At 42.4% G+C, this 14,869-nt stretch overlaps 1 protein-coding gene across 2 annotated transcripts in view; it reads left to right on the top strand.

Moving 5' to 3' along the window:
* The window catches only part of NELL1 (neural EGFL like 1), a 524,835-nt gene that overhangs the window by 488,474 nt on the left and 21,492 nt on the right, over positions 1 to 14,869 (top strand). Inside the window, exon 16 of one of the 2 annotated variants that reach the window (XM_090032859.1) lies at positions 919 to 1,059. The exons of the other annotated variant lie outside the window; for it this stretch is intronic. Coding sequence (XP_089888985.1) covers positions 919 to 1,059 — 141 coding nt within the window. The remainder of the gene's footprint in view (positions 1 to 918; positions 1,060 to 14,869) is intronic. 2 annotated transcript variants of the gene reach the window in all.

The raw sequence follows: 14,869 nt of genomic DNA, 5'->3' as shown, positions 1-14,869 counted from the left end.
TTCTGTGGGACTCTCCGTGTGCTCCAGCATTGCAGCATTCACGAGCCCCCTGCTACCTAGAGGTATACAGAAAAAACATTAATGCTGTCTCTGTGTCCAAATCGCCAGATCTTTCCAAATCGATTTGGAAGGTTCCAATTCAATTGAGAGACATTAAAGGGTCCTTTGATTCGATTCGGATTTGGAGATTCAGCAACTGAATTGTGCTGAATCTCCACCAAATCGAATCAGGGACCAAAGCTTTGCACAGCCTTAGTAGGGACCATTTATGCAACATGATATCAGCCAGTGACAGACGCCATACTTTTTTACTCTGTAGATGACAGCATCACCTTCAGTACTCCTATCTAGGAAAACCCCTAGGAAGATTAATCTCTTGAATTTAAATTTGCATTATTTTGAAAGACAAGTGCAAAACAGATGTAATGAACTTGAGAATCATGTCCACTAGACCTATTTGTGTAACAAAGGTAATATTGTAGAATAGTGGCAAAGTTGGGCCCCCAGAATCCTATTTATACTAGAACACCTGAGTAATCCAGTTGTTTTACAAAGAAAAAGAAATTATCTTTATTTTAGAAATATGAGAAGATAGGGTCATAATCTCTGAGTAGATCTATGCCAAAACATTTTAGACAGAAAGAGTTAGTTCCTTGCCTCTAAATAAAGACAGCTTATTTGTATTTTACATTTTAAATTCATAGTAAAAATCTTCAGTTGCATTTTATGCTTCAAGGTCCATAACTTATTATTGTTCTTGTTGTTGTTGTATCAACTGCATGTTAAGTGTTTGTTCTTTGGAGCCATTACAAAACATGATCCATATTTTTAAAAGAAGACTTTTTTAAAAAAGCATCTAAAATGTTGGTGTCAAAGGAAATTAATTTCCTGGCTGGCTTGTGTTTTTCTCTGAGGCAGATATTGATGAGTGTGCAGAGGGGATCATTGAGTGTCACAACCATTCACGCTGTGTTAACCTCCCAGGGTGGTACCACTGTGAGTGCAGAAGCGGTTTCCATGACAATGGAACCTATTCTCCTTCCGGAGAGTCCTGTATTGGTAAGCGATGCTCAGCACAGAACTTTTTTTTTCTTCTGCATGGTGTCATACACTCACTATTTAGGATGGCATGTCATGAACAGTTACTGTATTTAAAACTAAAATTAAGATGTAACCAACCATTTGTTAAGCTCATCATTACCCTTAGGAATGCAATGTAGATATTAGTATAAAAGACATGAACCATCACATTTCTGAATAGTCATATGGAAAGGGGACAATCAGAGGTCAAAACTGTGACTTGCCATCCTTAGCCATTTATCACCATATGCCACTTGGAAAAACTGAAATAATGCATCCGTATCTAGCCTTTTTTGCCATATATAATAAGCTACAGAAGGCAGGCACTGCTTTTCAACTTGCTGCTTTCAAATTACAGCAAAAAGATACAGGGTATTTAATCATAAGTCAAGCATTCTTTTGTTTATTTTGTATTGTTGTCTGCTTTTATCCTGTTTTATTTTTAGGGCTATACAAAATATACTGCAACACATTTTTTGTTTTGCACATACCATATTTATAGGCTAAAGTCATAAGAATATGGATCTGAGAGTATTTTCCAAAGTGTGTAGGATCACATTTGTTAGGCTTTGCTGCTAAGACTTAAAGTGAAAACAGAACAAGACCTCTAGGTATGTACTGCTGTTTCTGCTGCTTCCCTGTGCTGTGTGACCTTGATTGGGTTGCTTTGCCTTTAGACTTTGCACTAGGTATTGTGGTAGAATTGTACTGTTCTTTACGCACCCAACCAGCACTTACCCAGCACTTTCATACAGTTAGCAATCCTATACCATTTGCAGTGTGGATACATGAGTGCCCTTACAGCTCCTACGCATCCTCAGTAGGCTGCATTCTGCCAGGGCAAGTACATGGCTCTGAATTGGAGTACCTGGATGAGCAAAAATTCTGAATCCACAGGTGTTAAAACAGGCAGGGGGTTCTCTCAGTTTTTATAATGCTTAGAGCATGCTTGTGAAAGAGATCCGTATCAGACTGGTGGAACCATATCATCCAGGCCCTGGTGTTGCCCGAGGGTATTGGACTGTAGCCATGCACTGTGTGAGGCACCCGTCAAGTCAGTCCCATGTGCTGCATAGGAAGTGTGGGGCCAGTCTGGTGTACATTGTAGGACCTGTCTGGGGCATATGCTGCCATTGTATTTGGAACTGGTCCAGATCACATATTGGTGGCTGTGTTTAAGCTTGGGCAAATACACAGGCCATGTTTGGGGCCAGTCCTGCTCTTGGGGCCCATTCAGGGCTCACACTACCAGCAGTGCCATGCTGCCACTGGACCTGAGACCAGTAAAGAGCACACACTGCCCACAGCACCATGATGAGGTGGCCCCACATGTCTCATCCAACATGCAGGGCCAGTCTGCAGGCCCAGTTCATCAGAGGGACTGGCGCAGCACCACTCATCAGGCCCACAGGGTTTGACTTCCATGGGTTGGGGCATTCACCCAGGAAGCAGGAGATGTGTTCTAGGCCTGCCTCATGCAGAGAGGTTTTGAACCTACAGATTCTGACTTCCCATAGGTCAGGCAGTATATAATTTCCCTGTCCAGCTCTTCACGTTTATCATTTATACCACTGTAAGAGATCAGAGTCTGGCCTTGAGTGTTGTTAGTTTGAACCCTTAACTAAAGTTATTATAAAGGATTTGCCCTTTGGAATAACCCTATGGATTTCCTAGAGAATTGTAACTTTTCTAGAGTTTTCTTTTTAAACTGATCTTTATAATTACCAAGGAGGGATATACTTCTCTGTATTCAATTTTATTTTATGTTTTAAATATCTTTGAAAAGGATCTCATTCTCTATTAACTTCTATAGATACTTAGATCAGCTTCTTAGAACTTGGATTTCTTTAGAATTCTAGTTGTTTAATCCCTAATTAATGTTTATGAGTTTTCCATAAAAAAAATATGTTTCTGGGTATCCTGACTATGCTTTTGATTTTTTTGAAAAACTTTACTTAACATTGTAAATTGTTCATATTTTGGCTAGTATACTTGTAAGTGAAAAGGATTTCTGCTTATTGAAAACACTAAGAAACTGTAAAATTCAAGAATAATATCTTAGAACGTAATATCTTGGAGTCTTAAATTTCAATTGTTAATTGAGACAAAGCTACCCAATTAAGTCCCAGTAGGCACATCTACACAAGTCGTTTGCAGCAGAGTAGATTAATTTGCTCCACAGTAAATATTGTGCACCTACACGTGCAGCCATATTAGGCTGGAGTAAACTAATTAACTCTGTAGTAGGATAGTACTTGTAAATACAAGTACTGTCCTGCTACGGCACTTTTTACTCCTCAGCAGTGCACGTATTGATGCAACCCTGGCTGGAGGAGGTATGAGGGTGCTTCAATGTGAGGGCTGCCTGTTGGATAGCCCTGCACTGGAGCACCCTTGTGCCCCTGTCGACCTGTCCACTGCTTGTTGAGCCAGGGGAGAGCAGACCCTGGGCTGGCAGGCTGACCTCTGGAGCTAACTGCACACAACACAGCTCAGTGCACATCACAGGATGAAAAGGTATGTGTATAAGTGCTCTAAAAGTCTTAAGGGTACTAGTGATAAAGGGTATCCATAACATTTCTTCATGCCTTTCTGTCTCAGGTATTTCTAAGGTGCTTATCACTCCTCTGTGTGTGCCTGGACACAAATGTAATAACTGTGTTGGGCCAAACTAGTGTACAATTTCACTGAAATAAGTTGAGCTATGCTGGAACTGTATTTTGCTCACCATAGTCACAGCTGATATGCACACCCAAAGCAATATGTTTTTTCAGTGGACCAATGTTTCCCTTTTATGTATAAGTATAGCACCTGGGAAAGTCAGTACTGTAAATGTTGAAGTTGATGGTAACCTTGCCTATGTATCTAAGAACAAAACTGAGCCCATAATGTTACATTCTGTGATCTATGTCACAGTCTATGTAGATTAAACAGCAATGTGTTTTCTTCAAAGCAAACTGCTCTCATTTTGACCTGCAGAGTATGTTGGAAGTTCAGAAAGGTGAGATGCTTGTCTCACCATGTGTAAGTGGTAAATGGAATGTGAAATTAATGGGGTTATTTTAATTTAGATAGCTTTTCTGAGCCATCTGCTACTGGGCATCAATGCTGAAAGGACTAGATTTAGTTTCCTTTCTTCCTCTATACTGATTTAATAATAAAAAAAATACAGAATTCTGTTGTGTTGAAACAGATCACTTAAACAGTACAATTCCTTTTAAAAATGTAACTAAAAATAACGATTATGCAGAGAAATGAAATATGGATATTACAAGTACATTTCAGCTACAAACATAAACTAATACATGTTAGCTGAACATTTATTCGAATCACTTTATAGAGCTTATTCAAGTGAGTACAGTATTCAGAGTCAGGGCCAGAGTCATTCATCTTTTTATTTTGCACAACAGAGGGTTTGTCTGCATAGCAACAGCATTTGTTTGGGAATGTAAGAGATTATAGGCCTGAAATCAGAGTGGTAATACACCAGGAGAGAATTTAACCCACTCTGTTGAAGTATTTTCTGTTTGGTTTGTTGCTAGACACCTTTTCTTCATGACTCAAGGGCAAATCCTAGAGAACTCTTCTTGAATAAATTGCAGTATCATTCATTGCTGGACAGCTGCTTCCACTAATGTTAAATACAGAGAGGAGGTGGAGGATGATATATTGATGCCTAACCTCCTTTTTGGATTTTGACCTTACACATCTGTACTATATGCGGACCCCCTGGTCAGGTCACAATGTCCCAATACTGGTATGTATGTCTCAACCAATTTTTGCATGAGAAACATAGAAAAAATGTGCAGCTTCTGTTCTTTGGGCATTATGGTATAGCTAAGTGGTGTTAAAGATATGGTCTGTGGGCTGGATCTGGCCAATAAAGACTGGCTGGCAGTGCTGCCTGAGGGCATGTATGCCTCAGAACGGATGGTGGGGAAGGGCCCAGGACTGTGCTGCCACAAGGAGTGGGCCCCTCACAGCTCCCCTGTTGTCCGCCTTGAGGTGCATGTGCACCTGCTGTCAGCAATGAGCTCGGCCAGAGCTATGCAGACCCCAGTGCAGCTGCTTGCAGCCTCCCTGCCACTTGCTGTGAGCAGCCCCCACTCCATAGGCTGAGTAGCAGGGGCCTGCTCAGAGCCTGAGCCAGTTGTGGCAGGCAACCAGGAAGCTGCAAGCAGCTGCATCAGGGTCCATGGAATAGGGCTGTGCAAAACAGCTATGTCTCGTTTTGATTTCAGATTCAGCCGTTTTGGAGGACAGTGACTCATTTTGGTGTTTTGGATCACTGCTCCGTTTTGATTTGGCTGAATCTGTTGTGGAGTTTTGATGCTGTTTTGGAGATTTGGATTGGCCGGGGAGAGGCAGGCAAAGCCAGGCGGCTGCAGGTTCTCCCACGGCTCCTCTAGCTGTGCCTGCCTCTCCCCCGGTGGGGGGAGCCATGGGGGTTTCTCCCGGCCCCATCCCCGACCCGGCCCCATCCCCTGCACAGCTCTAGCCATCCTGGCAACAACAAAAAAAGTCTCACACTCAAAAGCCTCATACTCACTGGCTGCAGCAGTTGCAATTTGGGGCCTCTGGGAGTTGGGGTGGCTCCTGCACTGAGCTGTAGCCCAGCATCACTCAGCCTCAGTGGCCTCAGCTCCCAGACAGCGCATAGCACTCTGCTGAGCTATGCTGCATGTGTGCCATGGAGCAGGTGCTGTGTAGGTGCCAGGCGGAGCAGGGCAATCCCTGCTGCCCCCCCACTGCCCCATCCTGCATGGGGGGACTCTGCCATGAGTGCCCAGAGGCCCCAGTCACCACTCCTACAGCCAGTGAGTGTGGAGCTTTTTTTTCTTTTTTTTTTAAAGTGGTGGGATGCTGAGGCCAGGCGGAGGGGCCATCAGGGATGGGGCTGGGCAGCAGGTGCAGTTGGAGTGCAGGGGCTGCTACAGGTGGTGAGTGCAGGGCTTTTTTTTAATTTTTTTAAGTGCCGGGAGTCAGGGCCAGACAGGGCCTGGGGCTGGGCAGGGCAGCCATGGGGGCTTTTCCTGTGGCTCCCCCTGCCTGTGCTCGATGTTGGTTGCACCAAGCAAAATCGGGTGCTGGTGCTGACCCCAGCCAGCAGTGGCAGCATGCTGTGATCTTACATGCAGATCTGGAGGGTTGCAGGGCTGTGCTAGACTTGTCCCGGGGGGCATGGGCCCCATAATCTGCGTGCAAGTTGACAGCAGGAAGCTGTCCCTCCCCCAGACCCCTGGAATTGGAAGGGACCTCAGGACATCTTGCAGACACTGGCCAGCTACAGATGTCAATATCAGATCAGTCCTTTCACCCCTCTTCCTCCTCCTCTTCTTAGTTTCTTTTTCCCTGCAAGCCCAGCTCCAAAACATTTCTGAAACATTTTGGATGGTTTCATCTAGTTTTGGAGATGTTTTGGAGCCTTCTGCTTCATTCTGGATTCAGTGTTTTGGGTGCCAAAATGAGCTGAAACACCACTGAAACAAAACAGCTGCCAAAATTTTGCACAGCCCTACCATGGAGCCCTGACATAGCTTGTTGCTGGTGGCAGGTGCACATGCACCTTGGGGTGGATGGCAAGGGATTCATGAAGGGCCCAATCCTTGTCATGGCAGTGCAGCTCTCGACCCTTCCCCACTGCTTGCCCTCTGGTGTGCATGAACCTCCTGCTCACAAGGCAGGCTGATGCTCCACAAACCCCAGTATAGCCACTTGCAGCCTCCCAACTGCCCACCACAGCTGGCCCAGGCTCTGGGCAGGCCTCTGCTATCTACCATGGAGCCTGGGCTGCTCACAGCAGGAGGCAGGGAGGATGTAAGTGGCTGCACTGAGATCCATGGAGCCCTGGCCTGGCTTCTTGCCACCAGTAGGTGCTTGTGCATCTCTGAGCAGGTGTCTGGGACTACACTGAGACAATAAGGATCAGGCCTCTCACAAATCCCCCACCATCAGCCCCTGGCAACTTAAAAGTAGTTGTTGCTGGTGTTTTGGGCACTCTGCCCAAAAACTTTGCTGACCCCTGAAGTACAGTATGACACAGGTATTGTATGGATAAGGACAGCTGCTACAGAGAATGAAAAACTGCTGAAGGGTAGTTCCAAAGAGGGTAGACTGTTCTCAGTGGGGGCAGATGGCAGATCAAGGAGCAGTGGTTTCAAATCACAGCAAGGGAAGTTTAGGTTAGATGTTAGGAAAAACTTCCTTACTAGGAGGGTAGTAAAACACTGAAACAGGTTGCCCAGAGACGTGGTGGACTCTCCATCCTTGGAGGTTTTTAAGACCTGAGTAGACAAAGCCTTGGCTGGGATGATCTAGTTGTGAATGGTCCTGCTTTGAGCAGGGGATTGGACTAGATGACCTTCTGAGGTCCCTTCCAACCCTAATTTTCTATGACCAGGAAAATTCACTGGTTTCCAAGCTGTGAAAAGCTCAACTCATGCTTGACATCCTGTCATACATGCCAGATGCAACAATCCTCCAAGCCTCAAACCTGGGCTTAAGTTTGAAGAGATTTTAAATTTCATTCATGCTGCTTTAGGCTGCTTGCAGGCATTAAAAAAAAAACAACAAATCATGCTTTACTGGAAGCAGTGCTTTACTTCATCCCGGCTCTGCAGTATCTATATAGATCAGGTTCTTTAGCAGGGCTTTTTTTGTGCTTGTAACTAAAGCTGATTCAATCAGCTACTAGATAAAAGTGCCAAAACAGCCCCACTAAAATGCCTGATCTATATAGACATGAGGTGAGCTGGGTCCAACTAATGCACTACCTATTCTGGGCACATGCTGGGCTCAGCGCGGGAGCATGCTGAATTTAAAGTAAAGCGCCACTTTTTTTTAAACTTCTGGAAGTAGCCATAATGTATAGTGTGCTATAGCATTGTCCATTATCTGGTGTATAGAATTGAAATCAATCAAAAAATTAATTTGCAAAACAGAAGGCTGGATATTTCCTTTGAAGTCTTCCCATCTCCCCTTTATGCTGTAGAATTTTTCTTTTGTTGCTTCACCAGTGGTAGGTAGAAAGAGGCACTACATAGACCCTCCTATATTGTCATCTATTTAATTGATTAAAACTTGAAATATCAGAGTCTATTTCAGTCACCAGTGAACTCGGGATAAATTGTTTTTCACTTCATAAACACTAAGATATAGCTGCAGTGCTTATGAGCTAGCGGCTAATTTAAGAGCTAGTATTCCTGATGCTTCCACAGGGTTGCCACTTGAACTCAAAAAACTATCAGGACTGGGCTTCATCTATCATTTCTTTTTCCTTACTACCAAAATGTGTTGCTATTATAGCATATTATACCAGCTGTGAAGAAGACTTTCCTAATGTTGACCCTGAAACAGTCTTCCAGGAGTTTCAGATTATTACTCCTGGTTTTCCCTAAGGGTGCCCTGGTAAACAGTTGTTTACCGAGTCCTTGATGTACACCCCTGATGTAGTGGTAAATCACTATTAAGTCCCCTCTCAGCCTTCTCTTTTTTAGGCTGAAAAGTCCCAGATCCCTCAGTCTTTCCTCATATGGCTTGCCGTGCAAATCTCTGATCATACGGGCGGCCTTTCTCTAGACTCCCTCGAGCTTTACCATGTCCTTGTTGAAGTGCAGCACCCAGTAATGAGTGCAGTACTCAAGCTGTGGTCTCACCAATACTGAGCAGAGTGGAAAAATCACTTCCCTAGTTTTGCTGGAGATGCATCAACTGATGCATGCTAGGGTATTATTTGCCCTGTTGGCTACAGCATCGCCCTGCTGGCTCATATTCATACTGTGGTTTATTATTACCCCCAGATGCCTTTCATTCATGGTGCTTGTCTTTTTGGCATTGCCAAGCCTGTAGGTATGTAGGGGGTTTTTGTCCCAAGGTTTGTAAAATGTTCACTTTACATTTCTCGACGTTGAACTTCATCTGATTCTGCTCCGCCCAACTTGCCAGTCTGTGTAGGTCCACCTGTATCTGCAGCCTGTCTTCAAGTGTGACCACGCTTCCGCATAGCTTGGTGTCATCTGTGGACTTGGCCAGTGAGTTCTTTACCCCACATCCAAATCACTGATAAAGATGTTGAAAAGCACTAAACCAAGCACCAGCCCCTGAGGGACACCACTGGCCACTTCTCACCAAGACGACACAAATCAGTTCATTAGAACTCTCTGGGTCTTACCCCGCAACCAGCTCCTTACCCATCTAACGGCTTCATGGTTAAGCCCACAGTCCTCCAATTTTCTCACGAGAACATTGTGGGATACTAAATCGAAGGCCTCCTTACATGTCACCACTGCCTCCTTCCTCCATTTCTTGAAGCTGGGCATAACTTTGACCTTTTGCAGTCCTTGGGAACTTCTCCAGAACACCACGAGTTTTGGAAAAGCTTCACCAGAAGCCCTTCAATGGCTTCAGCCAGCTCCTTCAGCACCCTTGGATGAAGTTAATCTGGTCCTGCTGACTTATACGTGTCTAATTTTTTCAAATGTTCATATGCCAGTTCTACAGTAATAGTAGGAAGGCAGTAATTCCTACCCTGCTCCATCTGTATCCAGTCTGGCATGATTTTGCCCTTGGCTTGGTGAAATATGGAGGCAAAATAGTAATTCAGGAGTTCAATTTTCTCCTGAGTGTTGGTAAGCAGCTGTCCTAAATTGGTGAGTCCCACACTCCCATTTGTTTTCCTCCTGTTCCCTATATACCTAAAGAAAGACTTCTTGTTGTTCTTGACTCCTGTTGCTAATTTTAGTTCAGTCTCCATCTTTGCCTTTTGAATCTGTTGCCTACAGGTCCGGGCCATTGTTGTATAGTCCTCCTTGGGGCATGCCTCAAGCTTCCATTGTTTGTATACCAATTTCTTCTTTCTTAAGAGGACTATGATATCATTGTTTATCCAAAAGGGCTTCCCAGCCCTTTTGTTACCTTTCCTTCATGTGGGACTAGATTTCCTTTGTGCTTTGAGGATCATGTCTTTAAGAAACGACCACTCTGCATGCACTCCTTTCACCTTCGGCCCTGGTCCCACAGCCCTTTCCCTACTAGTGACCTGAGTTTGTTGAAATTCACATTTTTGAAGTCCAAAATTTCAGTCCTGTTAGCTGATTTGTCTGCCTTTATGTGTTATAGAAAAGATATACTCTTAAAAGACTAAATAAAAAATGTTTAGTACCAAAGGATATATACTCTATTGAATAAGGTTGCCTTGGTCACATCTTCTTCCCTCTTAGACAGTCCATTGCTAATGCCCAGGGAAAAGAGTGCATTAGCAGCTTGATCAACTAGAGAAATCCTCAGTTGTGTAGTGTGGTATAGTGTGGGGGTAGTTCAGTTGGGTTTACAGCTGCTTTATATACCCAGAATGACACAGAGCAGCTGTAGCTCACCTGTGACTGTTGTTTGTGTTAGTAATAACACCTTTGATTGTTAAAACTGAAATAATTTTGAAGCTCTGCAAGATATTTTATCAGCTTTGTTGCTGGTAAGAAAATTGCTTACTTTCTATTTAGCCTTTCTTTAGGTTTGCTGGCTCCCCTGAACTTAATTGCATACTCTTAAGCATTTTGAGCCATATTAAAGTTTATATAAAGTATGTTTCATCAAAACCTGCATTTTCAATCCAACCTAACCTACTTGATAGTGTCCTTTTAGTAGACTTTTTTTTAGTCTTTTGGTAGACTTCCATCTCTACAGTATTTGAGTGCTATGATCAAAGATTTTCTGAATAAAGATGAATCTCCTTAAAGATTTCAGTTTAAAACATGTGCACATACCACTAAGTTTCATTTAAAAGAAGAGCAAATAAATTACCTCTGAAGTGACAAATTGCTTGTGAAAAATGATTTGTCAAAACAATGTCCAGTTAACACATACTTATGTTGCTTGGGAGCCCAGCATACATTTTTCACATAGGTTTATATTGTAATGGTTTAATATACCATGGAAGTTGAAATTAGCACACCAGTAGGTTTTTCATCTGTAATAATTCATCATATCAGAATACATACCTCTCATATGCACACATTTTCATTAAGGTGCTATAGAAAAGTGTACTATTAAATACTGAATGAGACACACTAATATGTATTGAATTCAGGAATTAAGTATGGAGGCAAGGGATCAAATCAGTATATGAAATCAGGTAAATGAACCTGTGTTTGTGCACAAATCCATTCTCACATGCTTGTGCATTTAAATAGTGTCCATAGGAATCCTTTTAATACATGTAAACTAAGGTCATTGTGGGCCAGGGAGGGAAGAAATACAAAATGGTTTCTCTCAGATGATTTCCCCCCATTCTATTCTGTTCGGGTTCTGAGATGGCCAAATCACCAAAGTATCTTCCAAGAATACTTTAAAAAGTGTTCCTGTCATGTCACATGTAGTTCATTGTCTTTCATCCTTTCCCCTGTAGGGAAAACCAAGCAGTTTTATTAGTAGAGTGTTAGGATTTTTGTTAAGGGCACTCATTGCAATGAATCCTTAGTGAAGGAAAGATAGAAGAAATGCAATTTGCACTTGGGGTTTTGCTAGAACCCTTGAGTTCCCTGCATTGTTCTTGAGGTGGCATTGCACATAAATGTATCTTCACTTACCCTGGGATGTGTCCTGGTGGTAATTACTAGTGCAAATGGCCTGTTCCTAGTCACCTTCCATTTTGCATTAAAAGGAAGTATGTACATGTGTTAAAGGCAATGATTCTCTCAAAAGGTTGTATCATGCCACCTTACTTTCCAAGTTGTGTCATTCAAATTTGTTCAAGATATTACACAGCCTGCATGCCATGGTGCCATCAGGCCCCAAGTGTTTTTAGTAAATGAATTAAAATAATTCAAAATAAGGACTAAATGAATTTCATTGTGTTCAGAAAATCCTCAGTTATTTCGCCATAAGAAGTAAAGAAAGAAACCTGCTTGTGTTGTTATAATCAGAAAGGAGCTAAGACAGCTGTATTATCTCTCATACTTTATCTGCTTTTTAAGTCAAATCTTGCCTAGTTGTGAAGCAAATAAGTTTTTACTTCAGAACCAGTGACGTGGTGGTAGAACAGGAAATGAGCTGCTTATGAATTGTTTTGTCTCATCCATCAGGAACAACTATATACTGATCTCCTTCCCTGAATGTTTATGGCTGATGACAATAGAAAAAACATAGCAGCTAGGTTTCACCAAGTGACCACTAGTGTAATGCCCTTCCCACCCATTCACAGTTTGAGTCAAGCCATAATTTCTGAAAAAATTATGAAGAGGATTTAAATATATAGACGGACCTCATAATGTGATTTTTATATTTATTTGATTTCAAATTCTCTTTAAATATTTTCTTTATTAGAAATTGTATACCATGACATTTGGGTTTGTGAATTATTTGAGTGAAGTACCTATAGGATAGCTTAAATTACTTTGATACAAAACCCCAAATCCAAGGTATTGCCAATTCATAGCAGCAGAGAAATCAGGGCAGTTTGCTGTGGCTTACATAGCAAGACCAGTCTTTGAAAGAGGTTTAGTCATAAATAGGACTATTTTCATTTATATTTTAAATTTGTGTTTTATAATCTCATCTTGTATATACTTGTATAATTACATTAGAATTCACTTACAGTGGAATAGCTTTGTGAGCTAATTGAAAGTAAAACCAAGCATTCAAGTTTTTTAAAAATACCCTCAATCTCAGGTCCAAAGGGCGAAAAAGGGAAAATATTACTTTGCTACTGTCAGTGTGCATGATTGGTTCTGATGCTGAGAACTAAAGCCAGTAATAGCAGAAATGTGCCCAAGGACTGTTTCAAGAAAATTATGTCCATTAAAAGTTTAGTTATGGAATGGGTGCAATGCCCAACCCTTTAACATTTGATTAATTATTAAAACATGTAAATAATAAATGCAGTAAAATAATAGGGAGCCCTCATTTGTATTAAGGAAGGGGAAGAAGACAAATGGTCTAGGATTAAAGGGCCTTGTTACGTGTTGCAGTTTGAGCTGATCAAATGTTGATTGGTGTTAATGCTGGCTTGAGTTTGGACCAGTCATATCTTAAGGCTAAAAACTGCCTCTGACTGTCCCCCATCTGCCCAGCTGTGACTTGTCACTAGGGGGCTGGTAAACAGGGGTCTGACTAGAAGCTACAGGTGTGAGTTGCCACCATAGAACTGGTAAGCCAAGATAAATTTATATAGCTGGTCTAGGTGGGGAGAGGGGGTGTGTCAGAGATGGGTTGTTGGGGTTGGGAACATGAAGAAGCTATGAGGCAAAGAATTAATGGGATGGGACAGGAAATGGGAGGTGGAGAGGAAATGGGGATGGGGGAAGGATGGTGAAATGAAGGAAGTCAGCCTCTGAAGGATAAACTAAAAATTAATAAAAAACATTTTAAAAATTTTAATAATTTGGGATTGGGGTGGGAGGTGCTGGTCATGCTTCCCAGGGTGGCTGGGAGGTGAGAGCTATGAAAAGGCACTTTTGGGAGAGCTACTGCCCCTGGCACAGGAAAGAAACCCCAGCTTATGGGGACCTGATCTGTCCCCTTAGCTTGTTCCCTCCTGAACCCCTCTAGATCCTACTCCTGGATTCATCCATGCTCTGTGACCTGGCTAGCTGGCATGTGCTCTGCAGGCTGTTTGCATGGGGTTGCACCCCTGTGGATGGGAAGGTCACTCCCCCAGGAGTAGGAGGGAGAGTTGGTGTGGTGCCAGAACTGCCCCCTTAGCAGTACAGTTCACAGGGTAGAAAGAGCCTCCACAGACAACAGGAGGGTGGGGGAGAGGAAACTATGTCCTAGGATGCTGGATGACTGCAACTTGGGTGGCCCATCTGTGGGGAGTGGCCATGTATTAATGGAACATGAACTTGGTAACACGAATCAGAAATTAACCTTCCCCGGAGTGGCGTAACTTTAAGCACCCTAAAGTGTGCTTAAAACTAATTCCAGGTGTTAATGTCTGGAAAATGGGGGGTTAAGATCTCCAGCATGCACCTAAAATTAATGTATAACAAGGCCCAAAAATTTGCAAACAGTACATGTTACTTGGCTTTTGTTTGATTGGCTTGTTCCTCATGAATGGCCTGCTTGCTAGGTTGGGCAGTTCTCAGTGGGGCTTCTTCTTTATGTTCACTCAGCAGAGAGCAGCAGTTGCTATAAGTAAATAGGGTGTTTCTTCCCTTTTGGTTACATATAATAGATTAAGTTGGTTTTGTGCAGTGCAAACAGGTCTGTAGTACTGAGACTATGAATAATGTCAGTTTCCATAATTGCTAACATCTGGCTTTCCATAAATCTGTTAAATTGCATGGAAGCAGAATTAGTTTTCTATGTCATAAGTAAAGCAATTACATGGAACTGTGTAGGCAATATGGCTCTATATTCATCTGTGAAATCCTTTTAGTTTTGAACTGTTAAACCTACTCTTCTAATCTGAACTCTAATCCTGCTGCATATTATACATATGCTATTTAGGGAGGCCTTATTGTTGTGGGGTAGAAAATATTGACAATGCTTGGATCTATTAAATGTGAAATCACCAACGGCAAAGTGTATGTTGCATTTGTATATTTGTTTTCAACATAAAATACAAGTCAAGGTCTAGTGAAAGGATAAATAGCACATGTTTTTTTAAAGAATACTCTTAGTTCCATAATGGCTAATTGGTTATCATCTTCCATTGAAACAACTAATTCCATATCCATGGCTCTGTTTATGTCATTGTTTGAGGCTTTTCTTCTTTTTTAAATACGCCGGCACCTGATAAACAATAGACCGCGAGCTTTGATTTCAAATCATAAAGTGCCTTTTATACCACATA

The sequence above is a fragment of the Crocodylus siamensis genome, chromosome 2 (genome assembly GCF_052110815.1).
Source record: "Crocodylus siamensis isolate JL-2025a chromosome 2, ASM5211081v1, whole genome shotgun sequence".
Lineage (NCBI taxonomy): Eukaryota > Metazoa > Chordata > Crocodylia > Crocodylidae > Crocodylus > Crocodylus siamensis.
The sequence above is the reverse complement of the archived record's forward strand: the minus strand, read 5'-3'. Positions and strand labels throughout refer to the sequence as shown.